The sequence below is a fragment of the Tinamus guttatus genome, unplaced genomic scaffold (assembly GCF_059628265.1).
Source record: "Tinamus guttatus ecotype Peru unplaced genomic scaffold, ASM5962826v1 Tinamus_guttatus_pri_ptg000245l, whole genome shotgun sequence".
Classification (NCBI taxonomy): Eukaryota; Metazoa; Chordata; class Aves; order Tinamiformes; family Tinamidae; genus Tinamus; species Tinamus guttatus.
In genome coordinates, this window is record NW_028288779.1 from 20,789 (window position 1) to 48,724 (window position 27,936).

The 27,936-nt window shown below is 51.7% G+C and overlaps 1 protein-coding gene across 1 annotated transcript in view; it reads left to right on the forward strand.

Moving 5' to 3' along the window:
* FRMD4A (FERM domain containing 4A) overlaps positions 1–27,936 on the forward strand; it is a 48,238-nt gene that overhangs the window by 18,294 nt on the left and 2,008 nt on the right. Inside the window, 11 exon segments of the mRNA XM_088526284.1 lie at positions 2,458–2,596; positions 8,957–9,098; positions 15,707–15,840; positions 18,689–18,811; positions 20,548–20,776; positions 21,909–21,965; positions 22,389–22,626; positions 22,871–23,035; positions 24,435–24,865; positions 24,868–25,293; positions 27,247–27,343. Of these exon segments, the coding sequence (XP_088382410.1) occupies positions 2,458–2,596; positions 8,957–9,098; positions 15,707–15,840; positions 18,689–18,811; positions 20,548–20,776; positions 21,909–21,965; positions 22,389–22,626; positions 22,871–23,035; positions 24,435–24,865; positions 24,868–25,293; positions 27,247–27,343 (2,181 nt within the window).

Here is a 27,936-nt window from a genome sequence, read left to right on the forward strand (position 1 = left end):
AGTTCATGGAAACCAGCGCTGTTTTTTCCGTGTGTTTTCATGAGCGCTGTGATCCTGTTTCACCTGTTTTCCATGCCGATCCATATACTAATATATGTGCTCTGAGTAAGGCGCTTTTGCATTCAGCTTCAATATCGTTTGTTTATTTCAGCGCAGCCACACCAGTACAAGGGTACCTATATGCATTATATATGTATTTATTTTTGGTTAAAGCAAAACCTGAGTGGAGCCGCTCTTAGCAACGTGCAGCTGCAGGGCAGCAGAGCGCTGAAGCATCTGCTTAATATTAAGCATGTAAATGGTCCCGTGAAATCCAGCAGAGGGAATTCCCGTGCCGGGAAGACGCTGGGAGATCTCCCAGCAGCAGGAGCGGGGGCTGGTGTCCTCCTTCCAGCGCCTCGGGGCTGCAAACACGGCTCCCCGAAATGCCAAGGCTGGAAGCGACCGCAAGGAAAAGAAAGTGAAAATGGTCCGGAGAACCGGGATCCGACCGGGACGGACTCTGCGAGGACTCCCTCCACATGCCGAGGCGGAGGAATAACCGGCACCGGCATTCCTGGCATTTCCAAGGCAGAGGCTGAGTCAGCGCAGCCACGCTGGGCTCAGCAGGGCAGGCTCGGCCGGGCTCCGTCCTGTCCCTGCTCCTGTCTCCTTATCCCTTAGAGGAGGGAAATGCTGCATTTTGGGGTGTATCAACAGGGTTGGTTCCATACCGTGCACGGACGAAAGTCGCGGGGGAAAAAAAAAATCCATGGGCCATTTCTAAGAGCTCCTCACAACATAGATGTGAAAAGCAAACCTATATCTGGGATCAGCTTAAGTAAACAGGTCAAAAAAAAATCTAAAGCCTAGGAAACTGCTGCTTTTAAGATAAGATGATGAATGGTTTGGGGTTGCTTCCAAGAGTTGAAAACAAGTAGCGACATTTGAATTAAGTAGGATGACACCAAGATTTAGGCTCGGATATGCCCGAGTGCTTTAATGTCTTGGAGCCTTTTAGGCCTGTGCGCTGCAGTGATTTGTGTCCTTCGGGCCTATATAAAGTCACCGGAGTTGAATCCTGCCCTTCAGCCTCTGTGCACAGCCCTTGTGCCAGGCCGCGTGACGGGGATGGGGCTGCCCAGCGTCCTCCTCAGCGGGATCTGCTGCCTCCGGACTGCTGCATCCATGGAAAGGATGGGACAGGGCAGGATGGGAAGGGCCTGAGCCCGGGTAGCCCTGGGATCTCGTTGTCACAAGCCTTGTTTGTCCTGGCTGTTTTCACAGATATTTCATTCCGATTGGTGGCCTAGTAATTTGAGTCAGTAATGTGTTTTGCAGTGCTGAAAAGGCCTCCATTACCATTTTTCTTCAGCATTTCACTTTTCCTTCATTCTCAGCTCCATCACAGCTTTCTCCCACCATGTGTTTTCCCTCCTCCTCTCCATTGCCTCCAGTTTCGGACGGGGACACGGGAGTGCACAAAGTGCCTGTGGGCTGTGGACAGGCAGCACCGTAGCACATCTCATCCCCTGCTGTCACTCGTGCTGGCCTCCCGTCACCATCCACGTCCAGGAGCGAAAGGCCATAAGAAAGCATTGCATTTCTCAGCTGTATTCCTGTGCTCGTGTTCATTTTCATAGTTATAGAGCCTCAGTGGACTGGAGAGGAGGATCTTGTGTGTTCGGACCCTGGAGATTAGTGGCTCGGTTTAATTGGATGTCCCTGCAGCGGGAGGAGGGCTGTAGAGCAGATGCTGTGGGTCTGTGCAGCACTCACCCAGCCGCGCCGAGGTTGGAGTTGAGGGATGAGGAGCAATGACCGGGCAGGTCTGCACAGCTGTGAAAGCACGGGGCAGCCTAACCTGTGTCTGTTGCTAATATTTGAGGGCCATTGGGAGTCCCAAAGAGGAAACATTTAGCTCTTATTTTTCCTGTTTTTATATTCGCTCAGCTAGTTGCTGGGGCACGTTCTCTTCTGCAGGGCTCTAGGCAGCCGTTCCGAGCCGCACGGCTCCATGTGGAGAGCCCTGCTGCCCTCTGGAAATGGGGAAATTGAGGTACCTGGAATTTTTGCTCCCATGTTCTTTAAAGCAGCTATTGATCCAGTTGTCCTGATGCTTGGGAGCCACTGTTCAAAGCCAGAGGTAGTGGAAGGGGTGAAGATTGATCTCAGGCATCTCGGCATGTGGGGATCCAGGCACTGTGTCACTATTGACTCCTCTGACACGCAAAGGCCAAAGGCAGCTGAACCAAACCCAGGAGCTGAGTTCAAAATGGGCAAAGTTGACTAGTGCAGTAAGCAAAGGCTCCCTGGGCTTGGATAGCTGTTCATTACTGTTCTCCAGGCGTTTTCCCCATTGCTGCAAGGGTGCCTCAGTAAGGACAGCCACTTTTCCTGTGAGGCCTGTGGTTCTTTTCTGCAGCAGAACCCATGCAAGGAAACTGTAATCCCACTTTGCTCTTTCCTCCTCTCCAGGGCGTCTGTGACCAGGAGGACTTTTGGGCATAGTGGTATCGCTGTGCACACCTGGTACGCCTGCCCGGCGCTGATAAAGTCTATCTGGGCTATGGCCATTAGTCAACACCAGTTCTATCTGGACAGGAAGCAAAGCAAGGTAAGCACGTTGGAGGTGGGATGTGCACGCTGAGTTTGGGTGAGGCCTTCTCACTCCCACCATCCCGGCAAGGTCAAAGTTGAGTGGTAGCTCTTTTATTGCCTTCTCTTGTCACTTGAGGTGGAACAAGGGCAAATTGCATCAAAATGCCCTCCTTGGCCAGGATGAGGGCATTAGTATGAAACCCGCGTCTACAGGAGTGAGGGTTGAGGAGGAAGTTGGACTGATCTGTGGCCAAATCAGAGCAGACCAGCTTTGCAGGCAAAGAGGATCGTGTCTCTGGATTATTTCCACGTTTCTTCTGGTTCTTGAACTCTGTCTGTCATGAAGTCAGGGCAGCTTCCAATAAAATTCCAGTTTAAAGTAGCTTCAAACCTGTCTCTGAATCCTTCTTGCTGTTCCTTGGCTGTTAATGTCATATTCTCCTAGCAGTGAAGTGTAAGGATATTGTTTCTCTTTCCCTGCAGTGTCTTATAGCAGAAAGGGGGGAAACTAATGGCTTGGCTTTAGAAGAAACTGTCTGATCTGGTGCTATACAAAGGGCTGCTCAGTACACAAAAGAAACCGCCTTGAAAACAGAAGAGAGTGTATTTTTCCCCTAATTCCTTTCAGCAGCAGTCACCTTAGGCATGCCCAGAACAGCAGGATGTCACTTTGATCACTTTGAGATCACTTGGAGACCTACGAGACCCTTTTCATGGAGACACAACTCTCCGTATGAGCATTCTGGTGTACATTTTTACAGATGGGACAAACCCTTCTTGAGTGAGTGCCTGCTTTGAGGGCTGCCTGCCTTTGCCCCTGCCTCTGGTGAAATGCCAGGCACATGCAGGGTGACATCTTCAGGCAAGATGCTCCTTCCCTTGCATGGGTGCTGGCCTCAGGAGGCCCCTTCATGAACCAGTTTGGCCTGCTTAACTGGCAGAAAAAAAACATTTGCTGTTGTTTCTGTTTGCTGCATTATTTTTACAACAGTTAGGTGATCTGAATTGACTCACTGGGGTTATAAAAAGGGCCATCAGAGGGCTAATAGTCCAGCTCACTCCAACCCCTTTTGACATTTGTTTTCCCTATCCTGAGCTCTGTGGCTTTCTTGTAGAGCAGGTAGGACTTTCAGGTGCCTTGGGCAGGACACATGGTAACAGTAACTTTGGTGTGGCCCCATCTTATGCAAAAAAATGTAGTTAGGGTTCATCTTTGTGGCTGTGAAATATGTTGAGGTTAGGAGGCATAACTAACTTCCCACCTCTGCCTGTGTGCCACCCCAAAATTGGGACCAAATTGCATGTTCAGCCATGCAATTAAGGGGTAATTAAGGGCCTACCAAGCAGGTAAGGGATCCCAGCTCTGCTCAGCAATGTGCAGCCCTCTGCTTTGCCCAGCTATTGCTTTCAGTAAAAGCAACTCTGAGCAAACTAAAGTTTCCTTTTCCTTCTTCTAGCCAGATGGATTCCCTGATTTAGTTGCAAGGTATTTAGGTCACAAGCAACCAACAAACAAAAGGAGATTCCCTTCCTCCTCCTCCTCCCATTTCTTTGGTAAGAAGAGGGGTCTCTTAAAAGCCCAGGACTTTCCTTCAGTGGCTTCTTTTGTTGCTGGCAGATTGTGTTTCAATCTGATCTCCCCTCTCTCACACTCCTGCAGACACCAGCCCTCTTCCTCAATCTGTCATGTCGCGGACCATGTCAGGGCGCTTTGTCACTATAATCCCAGTGGTCACACCGAGGCTTTGAAGTTAAGACACACAGATATTTTTACCCCTTTCTCTTAAGGGAACTGGTGTTTTACTCTGTTGTCCTCGTCTTTATTATGTCGCTGTCAAGATTGATAGATCCATCAATTTTAATTGATCTGTTCCGTTCATCCTGCTGGGCACTTCAGGACACTATGCCGATGTACACTTTGCTTTTGAAAACCAATAAGGAATATTCCAAAGTGGAGCAATGTGAAATGTCCTCGTTTCAGCTCTCGAAGGCTTAGAGAAACATTTTTTTTTTTAAGTTTAAGTCACAGGGGCTGGCGTCCCCTTAAATCTCACTTCAGATGAATTGCCAGCTTCAAAGCAAAACTCAAATACTCCCTGCTTTTATGTCCAAACTTGGCATTTTGCAGGGTTTTGACAAAGACAACTGAAAACAAACTGAGAAGAGACCTGCTGGGCTCAGACTGGCTCCAGCGCTGTGATTAGATGGCACGAGATAAGCCGTGGTGAGAAAGCAAGCCTGAACTCCCTGCTCCCCGGCTAGCCGGGCAGCAGTTGGATTTGGATCTTCTGCACAGCTCCATGGGGGAAAACAAAAAGCTCCACTCGATCTTAAAATGAAATACAACCAACCTGCAACCCGAGGTTTTGCCCCTTTTGCAGTGAAAGGAGATCCCAGTCTTTGAGCCTCGCTCCGTGTTGAACTCCTGCCAAGCTGCTGAGTTCCCAGCGCCCTGTTTCCCGCTGCCTCTGGCTCTCTCCCTGCAACCGAAGCGTAACGTGGAGGCTGAAAAGATTCCTGCTTCCCGAGTGAACACGTCGGCATGCAGAACTCCTGACAGCTTCTCTTGTTTTGCAGGAGACGAATGCAGCAGGACTTGAAGCCCTGTCCGTGCTCTGTTGACTCCAAGTTAATCAAATGTTTGGCTTAGAGGCCTTAAGAATTCTCTTCCTGTGGGAATTGTGAATAGGGTATTTCTCCAGACATGAGTCAGTGGCAGAATGAGTCTGGTAGAAACCAGACAAGGAGGTTGAAAACATTTTCCTGAAACACCTGCAAGCAGAACCCTGGTGCTGCAAACAAGGGCACAGGTTGATTCCTGGTGTCAATCTGCTCTCCCTCGCACTGCTGGATTTCCCTTCTCCCTCTGAGCTCATCAGAACAGCACCAGGGAGCAGGCTGCCCCCGTGCTTTGAAATGACTCATGAATGAGTCCCCCTCCATATCAATGAGACTTGGCAGGTCAGCACTGAGTGAAAATTAGAGGATTTTTTTTTTTTAGCCTGGAGGGACTGCAAGGCCCGAGGGAGCACTGGTGGGATGTATTCAGCTTCCCACTCTTGTGCTAGGTGTCCAAGACCTAGCTAGCCCTGCTAGCAGAACAACAGCCCATCTTAACACCTTCTCTGCCAGCTTCAGCAGGGTTGCCTTGCACTCTCCATGGAAGAATCTCCCTCTGCCCTGCCTGCCTGGGTCTGTTCTCCCTTGGTTTGCTTTTTCTCCCTCCAGGATGCCAGCTTGGCTCTTGCACTGCTCTTCCCCAAAGGAGGGCATCCTTCCAGCTGGCTTGGCGTGCTGACAAGGACCACAACATCCACCTGCACTGCCTGTGCTCAGCCTTTTAACCTAGTCAGACAGGTAGGGCCAGTGTGCTCCAGTCTGCAGCCTGTGTGTGAGTGGAAATAAACTACAAGGCTTCTGGCTGAAACCATCCCAAAGGTAAACACGGGAAAACCACTGCCTCACAGAGCAGGAGAACACCTTGGAGGGAAGGATGTCTCTGCACAAACTTGGTTTTATATCCTCGCCTGGACATCAAGTGAAGCAATTCGATATGCTGTGCTAGGCAGATGCTGCGTTGGACCCATGTGCCCATTTTTAGAGTTACACAACGTATTTACGTCGGCAGGAGATAAATCACCAGGATGTCAGCAGAGCTAAGGCTTGTTGCCTCTAATTACTGGGCATCACAGCAAGATAGCAGTTCCTGCACAGGCTCCTTATCGAAGCTCCTGTGGCAGGAAATCTTGTTAGATAAAAGCAGTCTCCACCTCGAATCGACCATTCAGAGCTATTTGGAGAACATCTTCTATAAATCTTGTTACCTCTTGGTTCTGACCAGCAACCACAGGTTCAAGAGGTTAAAATGCTGTCCTTCTCCCCAGGCTGGGACTGGAGAGCAGTCTATAGCAGGAGGAGCTGCTGGAAATGAGAGGTTTGCAGCTGACTGTAGCGTTAGTGTAACAGCAGCAGGGCTGGTTTTGCTTGCTCTGCCCTGAGATCTTGGCAGCAGCTCTGCCCTCAAGCAGGGCTGAGTGTCCAGCCTTGCTTACGGTGTTCGTGGCACCCAGGTACTTCGGAATGGTAGTGGTGGAACCTCGAAGCACCCAAGGATGTGGAAATGATAGTAATATTTCTGTGGCTGTTTTCAGTATGAGGATCTCCCAGTGCTATCTTCTTTTAAATTAAGCTTAGAAATATGCAACATGAGACATTTTTCTTCCCTTATTAGTTCGCTGATGTGCAGAAAGAGACAGAGCGTGGCGACAAGCTTAACCCTACAAGTTCCTGCACCACAGCAAATCAGTACCAGCCTGGTGTGAAGCTCAGTGTGGTGAGCGTTAGGCCATCCACTCACTCCGAGTTCTTTAAAAATTATTTCATCTTCCTGAGGGTGTGAGATATTGCCAGAAGTGCAGCTGGAACAACCTTTCTTTGTAGTCTCTTGTCATCTTTGTTCTTGTGAGGATAAATCACGCCCTGATACATGGATAGCAATCGCATTCTGATTTCTCAACGCTCTAGTGGTTTGTCAGTCACCCAAAAACTTGACTGACTGGAGTGTCCTCTCACCTTGAGGAGAAGCACAGGTGAATGCTCAAGTATTCCTGAACAGGACTCCGCGCAGAATCACAGAATGGCTGAGGTTGGAAGGCACCTCTAGAGATCATCTAGTCCAACCCCCTGCTCCAGCAGGGACACCCAGAGCACGTAGCACAGGGCGGCATCCAGACGGGTTTGGAAGATCTCCAGAGAAGGAGACTCCACAGCCTCTCTGGGCAGCCTGTGCCAGGGCTCTGGCACCCTCACAGGAAAGAAGTTCTTCCTCACATGGAGATGGAACTTCCTGTGTTTCAACTTGTACCCATGACCCCTTGTCCTATCACTGGCCACCACCAAGAAGAGTTTGACCCCAGAGTTTGGTCCCAGAGTTCGACAGCTTTCTTTCAAGCTTTTGGAAAAAGCTTTCAGGCCACCGAAAGAGCCTGGGACCCTCGACACAACGTGCCAGCAGCTCTTTGGGTTCTAGGAAGCAGAAATTCCAGGTCAGTGGTTCTTTGGGACCAGACGAATTGAGTTTCAGCAGCACCGGGCTGCTGGGTGATGCATTGAGGTCCACTCTTTTTCCATCTGTGACTAGAGAACTCATGCAAAGGTCAGCAAACAAGAAGCCCCTTTCTGGATCAGAAGTGGAATCGCAGTCACCACTGTGTTTCACACACAGCCTCTCACAGCCAGCCAGCTTCTTCCAGGCTTTTAGAGCTTTCTGCTCTGTTAACCTGCCTGGTAGCTGAGCTGAATTCAACAACCAAAGCATAAAATAGAGTTCAGAGCATAAGCCTGTCCTTATTTCAGGGGAGACAGGAGGAAATTTTTCAGACAGATTATTCCACAACTGCTTATAGAAAGGTTTTCTTATCTTTTCCTTTGAACTGGCTGGATGTGACCCTCGTCAGAAATGAAATATGAGGGGCTTGGGAGTTATTCTGATACAGCATGTGCTATTTTAAGGTGTCCTAACTAACACTGTATGGGCTAGAAAGAGGGCTGGAATTCTCTCATAGCCACACAGCTCATTGTCCGTATGCAGGCTTCATCCCGACAGCAGTGCCTGGGTTGCCACTGCAGGGCCATCTCCAGCAACTTCAGTGAACGTGCTTGAGCCTTTTATTCAAGTTAACACTTTCTAGATGCTCTGGGGGGTCTGAACTGAGGGTGTAGAGCTGCCAACACTGATTTGTATAGAAGGGGCAAGACTGAGTGAGCCCAAGGTCACAAGCAGCCACTCTACTCATTTCATTGCTTGGTGCTGCCAAGCCCCTCGCGCTGAAGGTTGTTTTCTGCCTTCCTTTGCTCTGTGGACATAACCACATCTGATCCTGCAGCTTAGCAAGGAGAAGCTTTCATTTCATTTTAACTTTCTAGGCTTCTTGTTGTTCCAAATCAATTGGTCCTAACTGACACAGAGAGGACAATGTCTTAGGAGGTCACCTCTCCAAACATGGAAAGACCCTCCTTGGCTTCCTATAGATGCTAGAGCTGTTTTCTAGTCTTTGGGGTTTGCCATTCATTATATTGGCATTACTAGAGGTTTCCTGCTACATTGGTTAATACAGTAATTCCATACACAGCCAATTTGTGTAAAATGGGAAAAAGTCTGTGGCAATTCAGAGAAAATAACAAACAGCAGAAAGCAGTGCCAGAAATGCACCCACATATGAATGTACAAAGTGCAGCAGGGAATGGAGTGCCAGATTTGCTCTGTTTTTGCAAAATAATCCAAGTTTGCTCTTTCCTGCCATAGTGAGCTGTCATTTTGCTTCTGTAAGGTTGAGAGAAGTGCTAGATCATTCCTAACTGCTATGTCCACTTGCAGTCCAAGATTCACGCCGCGAGGAGCCTCAGTGAGATTGCCATTGACCTGACCGAGACTGGGACGCTCAAGACCTCCAAGCTGGCCAACATGGGGAGCAAAGGCAAAATCATCAGCGGCAGCAGCGGGAGCCTCCTGTCATCAGGTAGGGGCTTCATCCGGCAACCGGAGAGAAGCCTGGTGGGAAGGGGCCGTCTGGGACACGATGAGGAGCTGCCAGGGCTGCGCTGCAGCAGGAAAGGCGCTTCCTCTCCGGTTGTCTGTGTGCAGGTGTGTCTGCCCATCTCTCAGCACAGGGCTCCAGAACAGCACGGGTGCCCCTCGCGCTGCCCCTACTCGTTTCCTCCTCTGAATCCCGTTCCAGCTGGCCTGGCCTCTCTTCCCAGGGTCTCCCCAGGCTTTTTGCTGTCTTCAGCACATGCTTTCATGAAGCCTTTCACCCTGGGAGAAGCCAAGCCTGGCGATTTGGTGCTGTCCCTCAGCAGCAGAAAGGCAGGGTAGATTCTCCACAGAAACCTTCTTGCCTCTCCAGCACTGGAATCAGCCTCTCAGGCCCACAAGAACTGGTTCCTAGCACTCTCCACCAAACCAATGCCCGGGACCTGGAGGTTTCCGTTGGTGGCTTTGAGCACTTCCTTTAAAAGGAAGAAACACAGCTTCAAAATAAGCCCAAGGGGAGCTGCTAAAGATAAGGGACAGAGAAACAGAAGCGAAGGACTGAGGAACAAGTCAGGAGCTTTTCTACATTTCCTTCAGGCGCTCAGTCTGAACAGGGCAAACTGTCTGCAAAGCAGTGCTAAGTGTCACTCCAGGAGCAAAGCAAGGATTAATAGTTTGCAAAGTGCTTTAAGTTCCTCAGGTGAGAAGCTTTTCAGGAGTTTAGAGTTGCTGTTATCTGCCTAATTAATAGCACCAATCAAATAAATGTCCTGTGTTGTTTGAAGTTATCAGAATAGATTCTGATAACTTCTGTCAACACCAGGAAATAATCTTTTTGTGATTGCCCAAGGAACGGTCCCATTTCCGGACATACATGCTATAAAATAGCACCCACTGTGCCTCAGTGGGTCAGCTCTGCATCACCACATTCTTCGTGTCCCTTAAGTGCCCTCTCCCGCCTGGAAGAACTCCAGCAAGGGGTTAAAATGTGCAGTGCTCATTGAGCTGGCTGTGCGGTTCCCGGCCTTGCCTGCGAACAGAGATGCCTTTCTGTTCCCCAGCTCCTCCTGACAAGCTCACAATCCGCCTCTGTGCCTCCCAGTGCTCCAGGAACTGGAGGCCCAGCCTGGTGTCGGGTTGTTGGAGCTCTTTGTTTGGTGCTTTTTTCCCCCCCCAACTCTCCTGCTGCAAAGTAAATAAGGTTAAGTACTCCAGGGAAGTTCTTAAGGTCTTTCCAAGATCTCAGCCTCTTGGGCACCATTCCCAAGTTTGCAAAAGCTACTTGATAATAATCCTGTTTTCATGTTAATACACTGACTTTTAGCCTTTCTGGAAGGGAAACACGGGGGCTGCTGCTGCTCTCATGCTGCAAGGCAGTGGGAGCCAGGTGGAAGGCAGCAGAAATTCAGGCCCAGGAAAGAGCTTCTGTAGGGCCAGCACCTGACGTGGGTTTTGTGGATGGGTATCCCAAACAGAGAGCTGCCCAAGCTTTTATTTCTGCATTTTCCTTTTTCTCTGCTCCCTGTTTGCGTCCACTGTGGGGCACTAGGAGAGGAATCAGCTGCCCCCAGAGCACCCCATGCTCCAAGCGCCTTCCCTGGAGCTGCTGCCGCCCACCCCAGCACCCATGCAGGCTCCATCCCGGCGTCGCTCCCGGCCTCCGCGTTTCCTCCCGATGTGCAGGGAGGAGCAGGGGGGCACAGCCAAAATCGCGCCGCGTTGTCACCGCAGAGCCCGCGCGCGGTACCACGAGCACAAGGGATTCAGTGGCCGCCGCAGATCCCCAGGGAATCACAAGAGGAGAACTGAATATCCTTCTGTTTACTTGTCCTGCTTCCCTGCCGTTCCCTGCCTCTGGAAACTATTTGTAGCCATTTCCTCTTCTCACCTCGCAGCTCCTCAGCAGAGGGGCCGTCCCCGCCGTGTGACACGCATGGAGGCTGCCGAGTGTCTCCTGGATTTGCAGCAAGGCTCCAAGGAAGCTTTGGTTAGTGCTTGTGGTTGTCACCCCACATCTGGCTGAGATGCAGCTGTGCTGGGAGAGGCCGTCACTTCCCCGCAATATTTACAGCCTCCAAACACCGCGGAGGGGACATGGAGCCCGGTGCTGGGCTGGCTTTGCTGGTCACAGAAGTTCAGTGTCTAAGCTGGGAGAAACCCAAGTCCCCAGATCCAACTCATTTCCCAGACCCTAGACTTCTACCACCGCCAAGTTGTAGGTTTGGTATCAGGAGCCCTAGTGCTCCTGGATGTATCTGTTAGAAACTCCCCCTTTAACCTTTTCTTTAGTGTTTTGGCTTGGAGAGGGCCCCCAAATCACTGGGCTACCAAGACTTTGCTCACAGCTTCTGTTCAGGGTCTCTCTGCTGTCCTTGGGTATTTGGAATAAAGATGCCCAGGAAGGGTCTGGTGCTGTGATCAAACCCAGCGGAGATAGTTATTGGAATGGCATCGAGTGAGTCAAAAGCTGTTTCTTTCTTCACAGCAGTCTGTCAGCCAGTGCCGTAGGAGCTTTGAAGGGCCCCTAGCCATGGGGGAACCCCATTATCGTGGGATTATTGTAAAAACCAAGCCCCACATTCCCACTCCCTGTGGACACCCATCCTTCACATTTGTGGCCAGGGGAGACCCTGCAGAGGAGTGCAGTGATCCAGCTCTGCCCATATCCTGGAGGAGCCTCCAACCCTGTCACTCCAGCAGCGTCCGGTTTCCTGTTTACGTTGGAAAACACCCCGCCGGAGCAGACGGGGCCCGGAGAGCCCATTCCCACCCGGCAGCGCCGGCTGCGCGGGCACCGGGGTGGACAGACAGCCGTGAGCGCGGCCGCTCGCGCGCAGGAGCCGTCGCCCTGCGGCTGTCCGGGCACATCGTTGCTGGAGCAGCCCCAGCCAGGCTCCCACGAGGAAATCCGAGGGACGGGAGAGCTGGAGCGCCCGCTCGCCGGGTTTGTGTGGCTCGGAGCAGCCCTGTGGGGACCTCCTGCTCGGGGGTGTCGCAGAGACGCCCCAGGCTGCAGCTGGCAGCAGGCGGCACCGCAAGGGTTTGCCTTGCCTAGAGGTATTTTTCCTGGCACGGGGAGGAGAAGTGTCCAGGAGGCTCCCCGGGCTGTGCAGCTGCATCCACAGGGCCCTTGGGAAGTTTGGCCTCCTGTTCCAGTCGTGCTGCTCTTGCCTGGTTCTTGATGCTCAGCCACTTTGCTGCATCTCCTCTTATAGCTGCGGGCCCTGAGGCTCAGCTCCTTCCTCCTAAGCATCCCGTCTCTCTTCCCTGCTTATTTTCATCATTCTCATTTATCTCTTTTCCAGGCTGGCTCCACTCTACTGCGTTAGGTGGTGGAATTAGCAGGGAACCCTCTCCACCTCCCTTGGGAGAGGATGTGACTTGTTTCTTTCATATCCCCATCAACATCCCTGAGGGCCTCTTGTCTTCAGCAGTGCAGGAGGGATCGGGACCAGCCTGTTAGCACTGGGAAGAAGCTGGTCAGTCCTGAGTGGTGCTGGAGGGATGAGTGGGCCAGGAGATCCCCGTTTCAAAGCACCTTTTCCCCTGGATGTCGGTGGATGGGGAAGTCACCCAGAGAATGGGGAGCAGAGAGGCTAGCTGAGCATCAGAAAACAGCCTGCTACAAACTAATTTGGCCTGAAGCCAAGACTGGCATCCCATCAGGTGTGCTCAGGAGGAAATGCCGTGGAGGATTTCCTTCGGCTTGAGGTGAAACCAGCAGGACCAGCTATAAAAACAGGCCCCAGTTCAGGGAGTTCCTGGTGCTTTCAGAGATGGCCCCTTGCCGAGTGGTTTCACAACCTTCTCTCTTTTAGGGCCCTCAGATGGTTCTGCAGAAGCGTGTGTTAAAATGCAGAATTTGGTAAATCTCTGTACTGCAAATGGGAAGGAGGCTGGATAATAATTCTCCTAGGCAGCCCTGACTCAGCGGGCATCATATTTAATAAGGCGGATTCAGGATAGTGTCTGCTTGGTTGGTTGGGTTTGAGCCGGTCTTTGGTTATTCCTTTCCTTGTTTTTTGGTCTCTTGATCTGTTCTGACATTTTGGGGTCACTTAACACTGGGTTTAGAAGTGGCTCTGAGGCCACAGCTTTGCTCAGGGCTGGATTAATACCTTTTTATAAGTAAAGAGCTTCTAATGGATGCTCTAGGCACAGCAGCAACACAGATCTCTGCTGCTGCTGTACAGTCTTCTCATACTGCTGCGATTGGGTTGACTGATCAAGTTCACATTTGCTTTACACCTTTGGGAGCAAGCAGAGAATAAAGCCCATGAAAATCTAAGCAATCTAACCCCAAATAGTTCAGCTTTTAAATAATAATAATAAAAAAATGCCAGAAGTTTCCAAAGAGGCAGTTAGAAAACCCAGCCCGATCCTTCTCTTCAGGAATGTCTCTGGAAATGAGCAGCTCTTGCAGACGCTGGGAGCTGGCTGTGCTTGCCTTGGGTCGGCACCAGCTCAGCTCCCAGCCGTTCGTTTCCCCGTTGTCGTCGCACCTCGAGTCAGCGCAGACGTCTGGGCACGGCGCAGGCTGCTCCTCTGCTTTCATGGTTAGCATCTCCGTAGTGCCGTGGCAACAAGGAGGACAAAACTAACGGCTTTTAAAAATAAACCGAAGCCCGACGGGAAGGTTGGGAGCAGACAGGAAGGAAAGAGGAAGAGCGTTTGACAGGAAAACGTGGGTCATTGAAGTTATCCTAAAACGGGGAAAAAAAAGGATGAAACCATCTGCAGGAATCATGAGCATTCGTTAGCGGACTCAGCAGTTTGTTGGCAGTGAAGCTGTTCAGCAGCTCAGCCCATGCTAGTAGCTGCTCCCAGGGTTGCTGCTGAGGGTCACTAGGTGCTCACGGGACCTTTTCCCTGTCAGGACAAATCCGAGGTTCCCCTGGAGGATCCTGGGGGGCTCTTGCAGCCTGGCCGTGTTTGCAGAGCTCAGTTTTGATGCTCTAGGAGGCCAAACAAGCCCACGAGAAATGGGGGGTTTCAATGGACATGGTGCCGCGTGCTTGTCCCGGTTTGTCTGGTGATGCTCAACCTGTTCGACCTTCAGAGAACCTTTTCCCACCTCTCCCACTCCAGGACAGCTCCAGAAAGGGAGTCACAAGGGAAGGTAGCATTTTACAGAATAAATGCCTGTGGTCTTCCTGTATTGAAACTGCAGAAAATAATGATGGGAAAGTTCTGTGACATTCTCTGCTACCTCTGGGCTAATGCAGAGCTGTTTCCCGGCATGGCCTAGATCCATTTTCAGTTTAGCTTTAATGGTCTGATGGAATAGTGGCAATGAAAGATGAAACTGAAGCCACAAATTTCTCCGTGTTTTGCTTCCAAATCAAAGAATTGTTCCCAGGTTCATTTGCTCACAGGTTCATTCCAGAGCTTTATGAAGAGGCCTTGATATTTTCAGCCAGCTCAGGCTGAGATCACTGCTCACCTGGGAGGCTGCAAATGCGTCTAGAAGCCCCTCCAACCTGCAGGTGCACAGAGACCTGCACATGGCATCCTGTGAAATCCGCTTTCCAGGGATAACCTGGGCCTGGTCTTTCTCTGCTCTTGCTCCACAGGGGCTGTGGGGTCCCTGAAAATCTCTGTGGGACATTGAGGGCTGAGAAACACTGAGCCAGGCCAGGACCAACCTGTGTGGAGTCCCTGTGGAGGCACCCCGGGCTCCACAGACATACATGTCTGCTGCTATAAAAGCCTCAAGTTGGGCACCCAAAAATGGGATTCATCCAAAGTTGCCCCTTCCGGGAGAACTGAGACCTTGGACAGCTATGGATGCAACATCCCAAACCAAAACAAAACCAGGAGTCCCGTCAGTGTGTTCCGAGTAAGGACTGGAGCCACAAATGCTGCTGTGACGTCTGAGTGAGAGTCCAAGTTAATTCTGGGTTTGCACCAAAGAGAATTGCAGGAACTTAGTTCCGAGGAAGTTGCTGGGTAATTGCCACTTGGAAAAATCAAGCCATTTGATTAAATACTGTGATCTACCTCCTAACAAGAAACAGCTACTGTTCTGGGAAGACCTCCCATAGTTTATTGTTGTTCTGGGTTTGTTTTTCAACTTAGCTTATTTTACAGCAGTCTTTCTAGGTAATTTTGTGCATTACGTTTGTTTCATAAAGCAGACATTTAAGTGGATTGAATTAAGTGTTTGCTACTAGGGTCTTTGCAGTTTTTAAATAAGCAAGCTGTATTTCAGCTGGCTTCCCCTAGGCTTACATTCCTCAAAATCCATCTCCAGTGCTCTGTAAACTGTACTGCCATTTGCTTGTGGGAACTTTCATGGGAACTGTATTTTTTTTCCCTATGATCTTACATGAATAATTGTATCGCCTTTTATTTTTCTGGAAAAAAAAATGCTTGCAGATGTCTTTGTATGCTCCACTGTCCAAGTCCGTCTGTCAGCTTAAGCATTAAGCATTTGCCGTAAACAAACATGACTGGGTACCACCTGCTCCGTGTCATAATCTGATTTCTTTTTGGGAAGGTTGCATCCAGAGCCCAGGCGCTGGCAGAGGTCACGGGCACTCCAGATGTGTGTGCTGTGTCAGCTGGCCTAGTGAAACCCTTGTTTCCTGACAGGTTCCCAGGAGTCAGACAGTTCTCAGTCTGCCAAGAAGGACATGCTGGCGGCGCTGAAATCCAGGCAGGAGGCTCTGGAGGAGACGCTGCGCCAGCGCCTGGAGGAGCTGAAGAAGCTGTGTCTCCGGGAAGCGGTAGGCCACGGGCGTTTTATCAGCTCTGACACGTGGTTGCTTGCATTATATTGGCCTGCTTGTTGCTTGCAAGAGGTGTGGGAACAGCAGAAGCAAGAGGTTCTGCAGCCGCCTCTTGCAAAGCGCGTTGTGCAGAGGCCTCAGTATCGCCTTTCAATCCAGCTTGCAGTATCACAAGGCAGTTTTCCCTCTGGAGGAGAACCCCATGTCAGTGGGATATCCAGAGGGGTGCAGAACATCCACATCTCCTGTTGGAAGTTGCATCTGAGATGTCATAGTCATTGTCATTGGCCTTGTCAGGAATTTCCATGTGCCTAAATGACAGAGGGAGACTGTCCTGTGTACTGGTAACTGACTCCTCAAATGCCTTTTACTTTATTAGGCAAAAATAAAAGGGGGGTTGGTATTTTCTTCCTAGAGAAGGCCTGGCCCTAGCTGCTTTTCTTCTCCCTGCACATTTTTTCCTGCTCCCAGCTCTTTCCTACTTTTTCGGCTGCCTTCCAGCTGTGTTATTGCCTCAAGCTGTAGTCATCTGGGAGCTGCAGAGCTGATTGTGTGACTTATGTGGGGTCTCTCCTTTGCTGGGCGAAGAACAGCATGGAAAATCCTCCATCCTTCACCCAGAAAGCCCTGGCACTGCCAGTGTCGTGGCAGACCTTGTGAGGACAAACCATTGGATCCCAGAGTGCTGGGAGACAAGGGCAGCCCAGCTGAGGAGCTCGTCCTGCAAGCTCCCCACTCGCCTATGTCTTCTTTCTTGGAGTAGATGTTGACTCATTTAAAAATCTAGTATTTTTGGAAAGGACAACTTTCCAAAATACTACTCTGTGTGGAGACACAGATTAGCAGCAGCTTCCCCTTGGGTCATGCAGTTGGGTCCTATGTTTACCAGACCTGGAAAAAAATGAATTTAACCAGAAGTGATGATGTGTAACAAAGCAGGAAGCTGGCTGCAGGCAGGGGCACTGAGAGCTTCCAGTTGTTGCTCAATATTTAATGTGTATCTCGTCTTTGACAGAAAGAGGGGAACCGGGTCACTGGCCACTGATGGAGCTTTCTTTGCTCTTTGGTTCAGTTTGTGACTTTAGTTCCAACAAGAATAAGGCAGGAGAAATAGCTCCCAGTGAAGAAAGTCACCAGAAATCCTTGTGGTCCCAGATCCCCTCTTGCTCACCACGAGTGGCCCTTTCTCAGCTGAGTCCTGGTTGACTTCAGCAAACAGCTTACTCTGACAGAGGCTGCAGGGTGGATCCCAGCCAAGGAGTCCATGGAGTGCGGAGCTAAGATCATGCGCTGGAAGTGGCCACCCGCTCTTTGGGGCCTGGTGGACAAAGTGGAGGCATCTCTGCTCATCCAGGAAGAATTTACCCCCACGAGATAACTCAGCCTGAAGGAAGGGAGAAGGAGCTGAGTTAGGAGCTGGAAAGGGGTTAAGAATTGGGAATTAATCAAACAGGCATGGCCAGAGCCGTTCATAACAGCGGCATTGAGTTACCTCGGTCGTCGCCGCTCCGGTTACTTATTAATTCAGATTACATTTCTGGACTGTGTCAGTGAATACTTTTCAGCTTATGGAGGCAACATGGTAGCCCGCATTAATTTTATTCTACCCAAGTCTTGGGCATTTTGTAGACGATGTTAACTCTTCCCCTACTTCTCTGATACATGTTACGAGTTACAAAGAAAATGCCCTTTTTCCTCAAGAGAGATTAAAGAATCTGTGTGTTGATGCCATCGCTGGAGTCGCATAACACCAGGAACACGGTGCAGAAGAGCAGCTGAAATAACTCCATGGGGAACACAGGATGGGACCAGCTGCTGTGCCGGTGTCTCTCACCAAAGCAGCCTGTGCACATCCAAAAAAGAGCTTGTGCTCCAAACCCTGCCTAGAGGAAGGATTTGCAAAGGCCAAAATCTTCCTACTGCCCTGAAAAGAGTAGAAAGAAAAACCCCATTGGGGAGCGCAGAGAGGCCGGGGAGGCAGGAGGGGCCGGAGCTGCACTGAGGTCACCCCCTTCTTTGGGATTCAGATGGTGTCGGCTATTCTGCCAGCTGGATCCTCTCAGGGCCGATGCTGAAGAACACAAAAGCCTTTTGTCCTTCCTACGGAGACTTTGGAGTACAAGGAATTGGGCTCTTCTGGGAATGAGGCTCCTGCCTTATTCTGTAGCATTTGAATGCCTCTAATTCAGATATGTGTGGCTGTATTGTGCCTGCCAGAAGAAAAAACCTCACAGCATTCACATCAGTGTTGGCACTCACCGCTTCCCATGTGCCGTATTTTCCTCAGCAGTGTGGAATTTACTTTGGATTTTGAAAGAAACTTTGCAAATGATCCCACTGGTCTGACAAAGCATCATCCAGCATCACTGCGAGGCTGCCCATGACACCCCCTGGGTCTAGAAGGGCCTCTCATGAAATGTTATTGGGCCGGTAATTAGGTACCAGGCACCGCTTTTAGTGACTGTTTCCACTGCATTCCTCTCGGAGACACTCTGGGAATATTGTAACGTGCAGGTCACAACCTGCGTGGCCGCTGCCTGACCCAGCAGGTCTGCGTCCCACGCAGGCACCGGCACAACTGCTGCTCCCCATTGCACAAACACATCCCTAGAAGCAGTTTTGTTCAGTTGCCCCCCATCAGGAAAATCCGTGGTGCACAGGGAAGGCCTCCACGCCGCATCCCAAGCAGAGCAGGTTGGCAGGGCGGGATGCTCTGCTGTACCTGTCACCAAACGTGACACACTGTTAATGAAAGGTGTTAATGAAAGGCTGTGAACGCCTGTTGTTTTACAGGCACAGCTCAGGCTGGGCTCTCCAGGAAACCAACAGCATTTTCTTCTTGCAGGAGCTCACAGGGAAGCTGCCACGAGAGTATCCCCTGGATCCCGGGGAGGAGCCGCCTATTGTAAGGAGAAGAATAGGAACTGCCTTTAAACTGGATGAGCAGAAGATCCTGCCTAAGGGAGAGGTGAGGCTTTGCCCTTCCCTTCCAGCCCCATTTCCCCACCGCAGGTCTCTAGGCTTGCATCATGTAGGGGCCGTCGTGTTTTGCCTTTAAAAGACTGCAGTTGGTCACAGGGCCTTTTTTTTTCCTTTTAAATTCACTGGGAATCTGAAATTTCACTTAGTAATCAGATATATAGCGAAGCGCAGAGAGGGTTAGCGATCTCAGTTTAAGAGATTAAGTCCTCAGGGTTAAACCCTGGCTTTGCTGGAGGTCACAGAACTGGCCTGGGTGATAACTGGAGTAGTGATGATCCCCAGGCTCCGGGGCCTGGAGACTCTTGGTGTGAGTTGGGAGAACTCCCGAGGCTCTTGAGCCATCCGAGCCCTGCTGCTGCCTCACGTTTTTAGCACAAGCAGCCCCTTTTCTCCCGCTCTAGCAGCAATCTGAACTCAGAACCAGAAGCCCCCAGGTAGTTTTCCCCTAACAGGGGTGAAAAGCACCAGAAATCCCCATCTTAGCCCTGCAACAGCAAAGCAAAAACATTTTACTCCGCAGCCCCCAAACAAAAGAGCTGTCGTGCCTACCTATAGGGAGCTGGATTTGTGTTTTCCTGAGTTTGCCGGGGAGGGTTTGGTCCCTCCCCTGGCTCCCACAATGTGCTGGGTCAGTGCCCTGAACCGTGGCTGTGAAAACAGCTGCGAGGCGGGACCGGATCCACAGAAAAGCCATTGTCTGCAGAGACGCATTTGTCTCAAGACACTTGTGTGTATTCCAGTTTTGGGTTTCCTTTTTATTTTTGTAAGGGGAGAGCCTGGCTCTGCTGTGACTGTGCGGTCTGAGGCTCAGCTCAGCCAGGAAATTAACTGTTTGTCGTTCTGCTGGCATTTGCCTTCTGCTGACAAAAAAAAAATAAGCAGCCGGAGCTCTTCGGTTGTGTTCTCCATGGATCCTGGGAGAGGAATTCCACTGAAGTCAAATATTCATGAACTAGCACATTGAATTAAGCTTTTCAAAGGAAAGCGCTGCTTAGCTCTGCTCCTAAAATCCCTGCAGCCAGTTGGCTGCTCTATTTTAAAGCTTTATCTCCAGCTTCCCCAAATCCTGCTGCTGAGGGGCTGCTTTGGGACTGCGGGGTGAAATATCCCCTTATTCCAGCAGCAGGTTAGGTGGGCATGGAAGCAGCTCCTCCCTGCTGCACTCCCTGCATTTGGCAGCTGTATTTCAAATGTGCCCAGGAGTTTTTCCTCCTCCCACCTTTTCCATCTGTCAAAATTCAGGGCTGCCTTGAAAATCGTGAAGTTCCGTTTTCGAAGAATAACACTGGGCTTTGTTTATTTGCCTGCCTTTCCTAGAGCTTTTAGAGGCCAGTGATGATTTTCATACAGGTTTCAGCAAGTGTCAACATTGGAAACTCAGTTTAAATCAGAAGGTGAAATTCTCCCAGAATCACGTAATTCCGGGACTGAAATTGCCGGGGGTAATGGGGACCTGAACCAAAGCACTTCCCTCTGAAGGCAGATGAGAGCCTTCATTTCCCGAGGCTTTATTTCAGGGAGAAGATAAAACACTGGAAGAAAACAGCCAATAATGGCCAGGTGGAAAATGAAGGGGCTTTTTTCTGTTGTTTTCCTAAGATATCCTGGGTGATTTAGGGCTGAATCTGCAAAAAGCTTCCCCACGGCCGGGCAAGGGGAGTTTGGTGGCCACCAGGACCCATTTCCCTTCTCCATTTCCCTTTTCCGTTTCCCTTCTCCAAGGAGGCCGAGCTGGAGCGCCTGGAGAGGGAGTTTGCCATTCAGTCTCAGATCACAGAGGCCGCGCGGCGCCTGGCGAGCGACCCGAACGTCAGCAAGAAGCTGAAGAAGCAGAGGAAGACGTCCTACCTGAACGCCCTGAAGAAGCTGCAGGAGATCGAGAACGCCATCAACGAGTACCGCATCAAATCCGGGAAGAAGCCAACCCAGAGAGCATCCCTGATCATAGATGGTGAGTGGGGCTCAGCACCGAAAACTCACTGACGGCTCCATGGAGCAGAGCAGAACTCGTGGCTCAGGGCATGGATTCCCCCTCCTTTTCTGCCCCTTTCTGCCACGTGCTGTCCCCGTGGTGCCTGCGGAAGCTGCAGTGGGTTGTGTGCAGGCTCCAGGGATGTGCTGGGTCACGCTGCAGCCTGGGAGTGTGTCGGGAAACCGACTGTGCTTCCTTTGTTCACCTCCAACACCGCTCTGTTAACGTCTGCTCCAGAGCGGTGCTCTGCAAACGGAGTTAATGCCAGCAGATTGGGGTGAGCTCTCTACTGAACAGCAGCTGTAAAATCAAAATGGTACCGTGTCATTGCAGGGTGCAAACACGTTTTTTTCCTTTTTTTTTTACCGTGTAATTCTCAGGGGCTTGTATGGTTTACTGGGTTGTTGATTGTTTTTTCACGAAATCCATTAACTTGCTTTGGTTCCTTCTCCCTCGCTGATTTGATTGTTTCCCTTTCACTTGCAGAGCATTTCTCTGCGCTGTTACGGCAGGAACTGAGATTACAGCCGCTGTCTTTGTGACCTGGGTACCAAGTTGACCAGCCAGGGATAGCACGGGGGCCTGAAGGACGTAGGATAGGGAAGGCAGCTCAAATGCACGGCAAGGACCTGGGAGCTTTTCGTTGTGTTCCCTCAGAGAATGCTGAGAAAGTGTTTCACTGAATTACACAAAACTGGAATGTCCTGTAGGCCCTTACCTACAGGATGGTCATTGTAGAAAGGCAAAGGTCAAACCCAAAGTCCTTAAGGCCTGAGGTCCACAGCAGATACAGATCTGAATTATGGCTCTGTGCCAGTTCACATCCTCAGGAGATCTCAGTTCTCTGTTATGACTCAGTCTTAATTCCCAAAGAGTCAGCAGCTCCCGAAGGGCAGCCTGTGAGCAGGAGATTCCCCAGCTCTGCCCTCCCACACTCAGAGTGGGCCCAGTCAGTTGTATATAGGAATCTTCCTGCCTTCTGGCTATGTGAGGAAGAAGACGTGGGTGACTGCTGAAGGCTAAGACTCGGTGGAAGAACATGCCAGGAATTCAGCATTCAGTCACTGTGAAGCCTCTGACCCTCTCACTGTCTGTATTTTCTTGCCCTCAGAAGGAAACATTGCCAGTGAGGACAGCTCCCTGTCGGACGCCCTTGTTCTCGAGGATGGTACGTTGGCTGCTGCATATTCTAGCAGGACCAAAGGAGAGAGGGATGCGGGAATTACTGACTGACAGTCAAAAGGGGGATGAAATGTTCTGTGAAATAATCCACCCCAACCTCCCAGTGCCCACAGAGCTCTGGCCTGAGAGAAGCTCCTCCCGATTCCAAATTGTAGTCAGCCTGAAGCTGTGAGTATCATCACAGCTACTGCTCTGGATTCCTGTAAGGGACAGTCCCACAGTCTCCCTTTACTTTCTCTTTAGATTTCAGTAATTTTCATGCCAGGTCACACACTCTTGCTGACCATTCCCTTCCCAAATGGGAATATCGGCTCATAAGGAGGCAGGCCTGCACGTGTGACACTGCGCTCCGGGATAACGCTGGCGCTGGAGGTGTCAAAGCCATCCCCTCTCTCCTCTCTCTCCACAGAGGACTCTCAGGTCACCAGCGCAATATCCCCTCTGCAGTCCCCACACAAGGGGCTCCCGCCCCGGCCGCCCTTGCACAACCGGCCTCCTCCTCCGCAGTCCCTCGAAGGCCTCCGGCAGATGCATTATCACCGCAACGACTACGACAAGTCGCCCATCAAGCCCAAGATGTGGAGCGAGTCCTCCCTGGACGAACCCTACGAGAAGGTCAAGAAACGCTCCTCACACAGTCATTCCAGGTGAGCCGGGCTTTCGGAATGCCTCCCCCCCGCCCCCAGATAAACATCCTCTGCTGTTGTTTGCCTGGAATGCCCAGGGTTATGGGTCTGAAATAGCCTCTTAACTCAGGAAAAGCTCTTTCCAAAATGCGTGGCGAAACTGTGCCTTGCCAAAGGGACCTGCAGGTGCATTCCTGAGTGTCGGAGTGGGTCGGGGGAGCCCCTCGTTCTGCCTGGGGCCTGAAGCCCAGTGTTTGCTTTGCAGCAGTCACAAGCGGTTCCCCAGCACCGGGAGCTGTGCTGAGGCAGGCGGGAGCAGCTCCCTGCAGAACAGCCCCATCCGGAGCCTTCCCCACTGGAATTCCCAGTCCAGCATGCCGTCGACGCCGGATCTGCGGGTACGCAGCCCGCACTACGTCCACTCCACACGGTGAGTCCCCCTGGCTCCACAGCAGCCTAGCTTCTGCACCCAAAATAACCACTCTGTCTTGTCCTGCCCCTAGTCTGGTAATTAATATCCAATTCAGGGAAGCACATGTACCAGTCCCAAACATGCCAGGGGCTCAGCACTGTCACCAGGAAGCCATCTCTGTTGAGCTTAGGTCCTCAAATTGCTTCTGATGAACACGATCCTGCCCTTCACCAAGGGGCACCCCCTCCAAGTAACCAGTGCTTTATTCTGCTGGGACCTTTCATCCCAGTGACTTTTGAGGCATTCCAAAGCCCACGCCACTTTTAAAAGGGGTGCGGTACAACTGCTCAATTCTGCAGCAAATTCCTCCCCAGATCCAGCTGGAGATAACAGATCATTTACTTTCTGCTGTGGAAGGTGGAGTAGTGTGAATTCTCTCTCACAGTGACAGATAAAGTGTGTGCACACGTGTGTGTTTATGTGGAGAGGGAGCCTGTCTGCTGAAAGCAACCCACCCAGGGATCCCTTTGGCCACGGCTTGGCGGTGGAGTAAGCTGAAGTGTTAGTCTGAGGGAGGAGATGGGATGTGCATGGCCAAATTCAACTCAGCTTTTCAGCACGATTTCTACAGCTGTTCAGTATCAGGGCTGTTTTGTTCTCATGGCAAATTCCCAGGGATCCTGAGGGGAACAGAGCTGAGCTATAGCTGGGTGCTGGTAGGTGTCCCGCCCCAAGCATCCTGCCCTAACATCATTTACTTTGCTATAAATCAAGAGCAATGCCAACACAAGAGACTCGGGCAGGAACACTACAAGGCGCGAAGGTCCTGGGTTAAGTTTGTTACAAGTTCTTGGATGAAGGTGCCTTTCAAGAGTGCCATGTTTGTTAATGCTGGAGCTGAGCTGCCTGCGAGACCAGAGTGGCCTTGACTGGCTGGGGGGCGTCCGGGTGCTCGGAGCAGCCTCCGCTCCGCCCGCGGCTCATTCACAAGCTGTGCGCCCTGGCCTTGGCCGTCTCTCATTTGGGCTGTGTGACTCATTGCCGGGCCCTGTTCCTGCTCCTTCAGTGCATGGCTGGAGCTCTCCAAAGAGCCCCGATGAGCAGAGACCACCCAGGCTTGGCCGTGAATCAAGCCTTGTAAACTTGCACACCCGGGGAGTTGCCTGAGGGACCGGCCCCTGCTGGCAGTCTCAGACGCGTTACCCGCCACCAGTCTGCAGGAAAACGTACCCACTTCACAGAGGTGGATTTCCAAAGGCTAGTGGAGAAGCCACCGCGTCCTGAGCTAAGGGAGGGCTCCGAGTTTTCAGCGTGCTCAGATTCCCTCACCACCAGCTCTGGCCGTAGATGCAGAAGGGAAAGGGGAGTGTTTCATTCTGTCGCCTTGTCAGCCTGAATGTGTTCCTGGTACCTGCAGGTCCGTAGACATCAGCCCGACCAGACTGCACAGCTTAGCTCAGCACTTTAGACACCGGAGCTCCAGTTTGGAGTCGCAAGGCAAGCTCCTCGGGTCGGAGAATGAGACAGGGAGCCCCGATTTCTACACCCCAAGGACTCGTAGCAGTAACGGCTCCGACCCCATGGACGACTGCTCTTCCTGCACCAGCCACTCCAGCTCCGAGCACTACTACCCCGCTCAGATGAACCCCAACTACTCCACCCTGGCTGAGGACTCCCCCTCGAAAGCCCGCGAGCGGCAGCGGCAGCGGCACAAATCGGCAGGCAACCTGGTCTCTTCCAACTCGGGCAGCATGCCCAACCTGGCGGCCAGGAACGGCACGGGCCACCACCGGGTCTACCTGCACAGCCAGAGCCAGCCCTCCTCCCAGTACAGGATCAAAGAGTATCCCTGTACATCGAGGGCAGCTCCACACCCGTGGTGGTGCGGAGCCTGGAGAACGACCAGGAGGGACACTACAGCGTGAAAGCACAATTTAAAACCTCCAACTCCTACACGGCGGGGGGGATGTTTAAGGAGAACTGGCACGGGGACGAAGCAGACTCCGTCAGGCTGACGCCCTCCCGCTCCCAGATCATCAGGACTCCATCTCTGGGCAGGGAGGGCCACGAGAAGGGCTCGGGTAGGACTGCCGTGTCGGACGAGCTGCGGCTGTGGTACCAGCGCTCCACGGCCTCCCACAAGGAGCACAGCCGCCTCTCGCACACGAGCTCCACCTCCTCGGACAGCAGCTCCCAGTACAGCTCCTCCTCGCAGAGCACCTTTGTGGCGCACAGCAGGGTCACGAGAATGCCTCAGATGTGCAAAGCGACGTCAGGTGAGGGCCAGGCTGAGGGACGGGGGGGACGGGGGCTGCCGAACGGTGCCAGAGCGTTGCACATTACCCAGCCTTTGCCTGCAACTCACCACGGCCTGCTGGCTCCGTGCAGGGCGTCAGCTTTATCCGAGATACTCATCCGAGGAGATTTTATTTTTCCCCCTTACAAGTCATTGCTTTGGAATGATGAGTTCAAACAACAGGGATCAGAAATCCCCACTGTCCTCAGCTTTCTCCTCGGGCTGCAGTTTGTATTTGGGTGATGACACCAGGGACTGAGTGCAGGGTAGCTGGTGGGGCGGGAGCCACTCTTAGTCATCACAGCAAGGGAATGATGAAGCTAGCTATGGATACAGGCGAGGAGGGCTGTACGGCCTCTGTAAAACACAAAAGGCCCAAGAAAGGTTAAGGGTCTGAATGAGGAACATTCCAGCCCTTCCACCCCCTGCAAAAAATGTTTGAGGGATGACATCTTTGTGCCCTGCTGGTGCTTGGCTTTCCCATGCAGCTCCAGGAGCTGCGCTGCTCGTACGCTGCAATGCAGAGCGCCGTGGTGGCCCCCGTCACGGGCAGGGCTTGCTTGTTAATATTAAACAGTGAGAAAACAGTCGCATTCATTCCACTGAAGAGACCACCAAGTATTATGAAACAGTCCAAGGTTAAATATTTACAGGCCATCAATCACCACTGACAAGCCACTTTGCGTTGATCATGGATTTGCTAAAAACTTGAATGCAGCCCAGTGTGGCTGGGAGAAAAGGTTAATGAGACTTTATGCAGTTCCCATCTCCTCCTTTCCATGTGCCTCAGCCTTGACACGGGTGACATCATTGCCGGGTGACACCTTCTTGGGCCTGCAGCCACGATTATGTGTGCTCATGTTTGAGCATTGCACTGATTTCAGGATCCTCAGACACCCATTAACACCTGCCTGATAAAAGGATGACTGATGGGCAGTGCCAGGGTGTTCAGGAGGCCTCCCCGGGAACCGGGGCACAAGCAAACAGCCCCTGAAGCCATCCTGGGGCTCTGAATATGAAAAACTGTCTTCCTGCTCTTTGATTAATGGGTGTTTCTGTGTCAGCCAGCAACAGAAAACACTTGAATATTAAAAAAGAAAATCCCCCAAAGTCCTTTAGCTTGCTTAGCTTTGAAAACAGCATCAGTTTAGTTAGGAAATGTAGAAAGAAAAACGTAGTGGGGCGAGAGGGGTGAAGTAAAACCACTGTCATTCAGTGTGTTCCCCCACCCAAGTGGGACATAAACCTGAGCGTGATCTCTGGAAGTGCTGGGGTGTTCACTCAGTAGCCACAACGTGTCGGGAGCCCTTGGCTGTGTAGATGAGTTTTGCATTGGGAGAATCAGCTCCTAATTGCAACTGTGGGAAGACACTGACCTCAGGGGCTGTCAGCTACAAAGAACAAATGAAAATTTGTTTTTCTCTTTAAGTGCCCTTGGCAGCAACTGAAGAATTTAATAGCACAAAGAGGAGGCCAGGTAGAAACATCTGTCATTTAGCTGGTATCTCCTAGCTGATGTTGGAGGGGGCTGTGCCCTCTGGGAGGGCATGCATGAAGCTGGGAGAGCCAGTGGGGTTCCCAGTGGGGGGCATGTGTTAAACTGGGAGAGCCAACACGGTGCCGATTCCAGGAGAAGGAAAGGGTGGCCAGGAGGATTTCTCACACGCTAGACCAGCACAGGGAGAGGCGCCCTGTCCCTCATCGAGGGCTTGGGAGAGCCCGAATCCTTGTGTTCAGCAAGGTTGGGCTGAAACCAAGCACTCCTGGGGACAGAGGGGGCCCGTGTCGCACAGCAGCGTCACCACCGGCCCCTGTGCGGGCTCTGGGCAGGGCTGAGGGAGTTGGGTTGCGCTTCCCGCCGGCCGGCCGTGTCTCTGCTGGTCTCCTTGGGGGCGCTCACGGCCGTTTCCCTCCCCGCCCGTCTGTCTTGCAGCCGCGTTACCTCACGGCCAGAGGAGCTGCACGCCGTCGGGGGAGCTCGCCGCCACGCCGCCCGGCAGCCCCCGCCGCCTCCTCGCCTGGCAGACGGGGTGAGTGTCACCGAGGTCGGAAGGGACCTCCAGCCCCCCGCCCCAGCAGGGACACCCAGAGCGCGGGGCACAGGGTGGCATCCGGGCGCGTTTGGAAGATCTCCAGAGAAGGAGACTCCACAGCCCCTCTGGGCAGGCCAGGGGCCCCAAAGGCTGAGCCCCTCAGGAGGAACCTCCCAGAACACGAGCAGAGGGAGCAGGTTCTGGAGGCAACAGCCCCCCGTGTGCTTGTACCAGGGGATAGAGTTGGGTTGACACCTGAGATACTTGATCTTTTCCAGCAAATAACTAGCAGACCAAGGAGATGTTTGTTGTGAAGGTTAGATGCTTCCCATACTTGTACGTGCACCAACCACGTTTTCTCCTAGGCTGTTCCTAGCAGTGTGACTGAATAACCACTAAGTGCGTCCTTTTTACAGCCATTTAATGCATTTCAGCAAAGCACAAGTGAGTCATTATATGCAGGTAGCCATTACTCACGTTAATGTAGCAATTGGGTTCTTTGACCTCTTTGTGAGGCAGGGAGCTGCAGAGTAAACAGAAAACCTTTTGCCATGTCCTGGGGGTGTTCTCAAGGAATGACCTGTAACTTT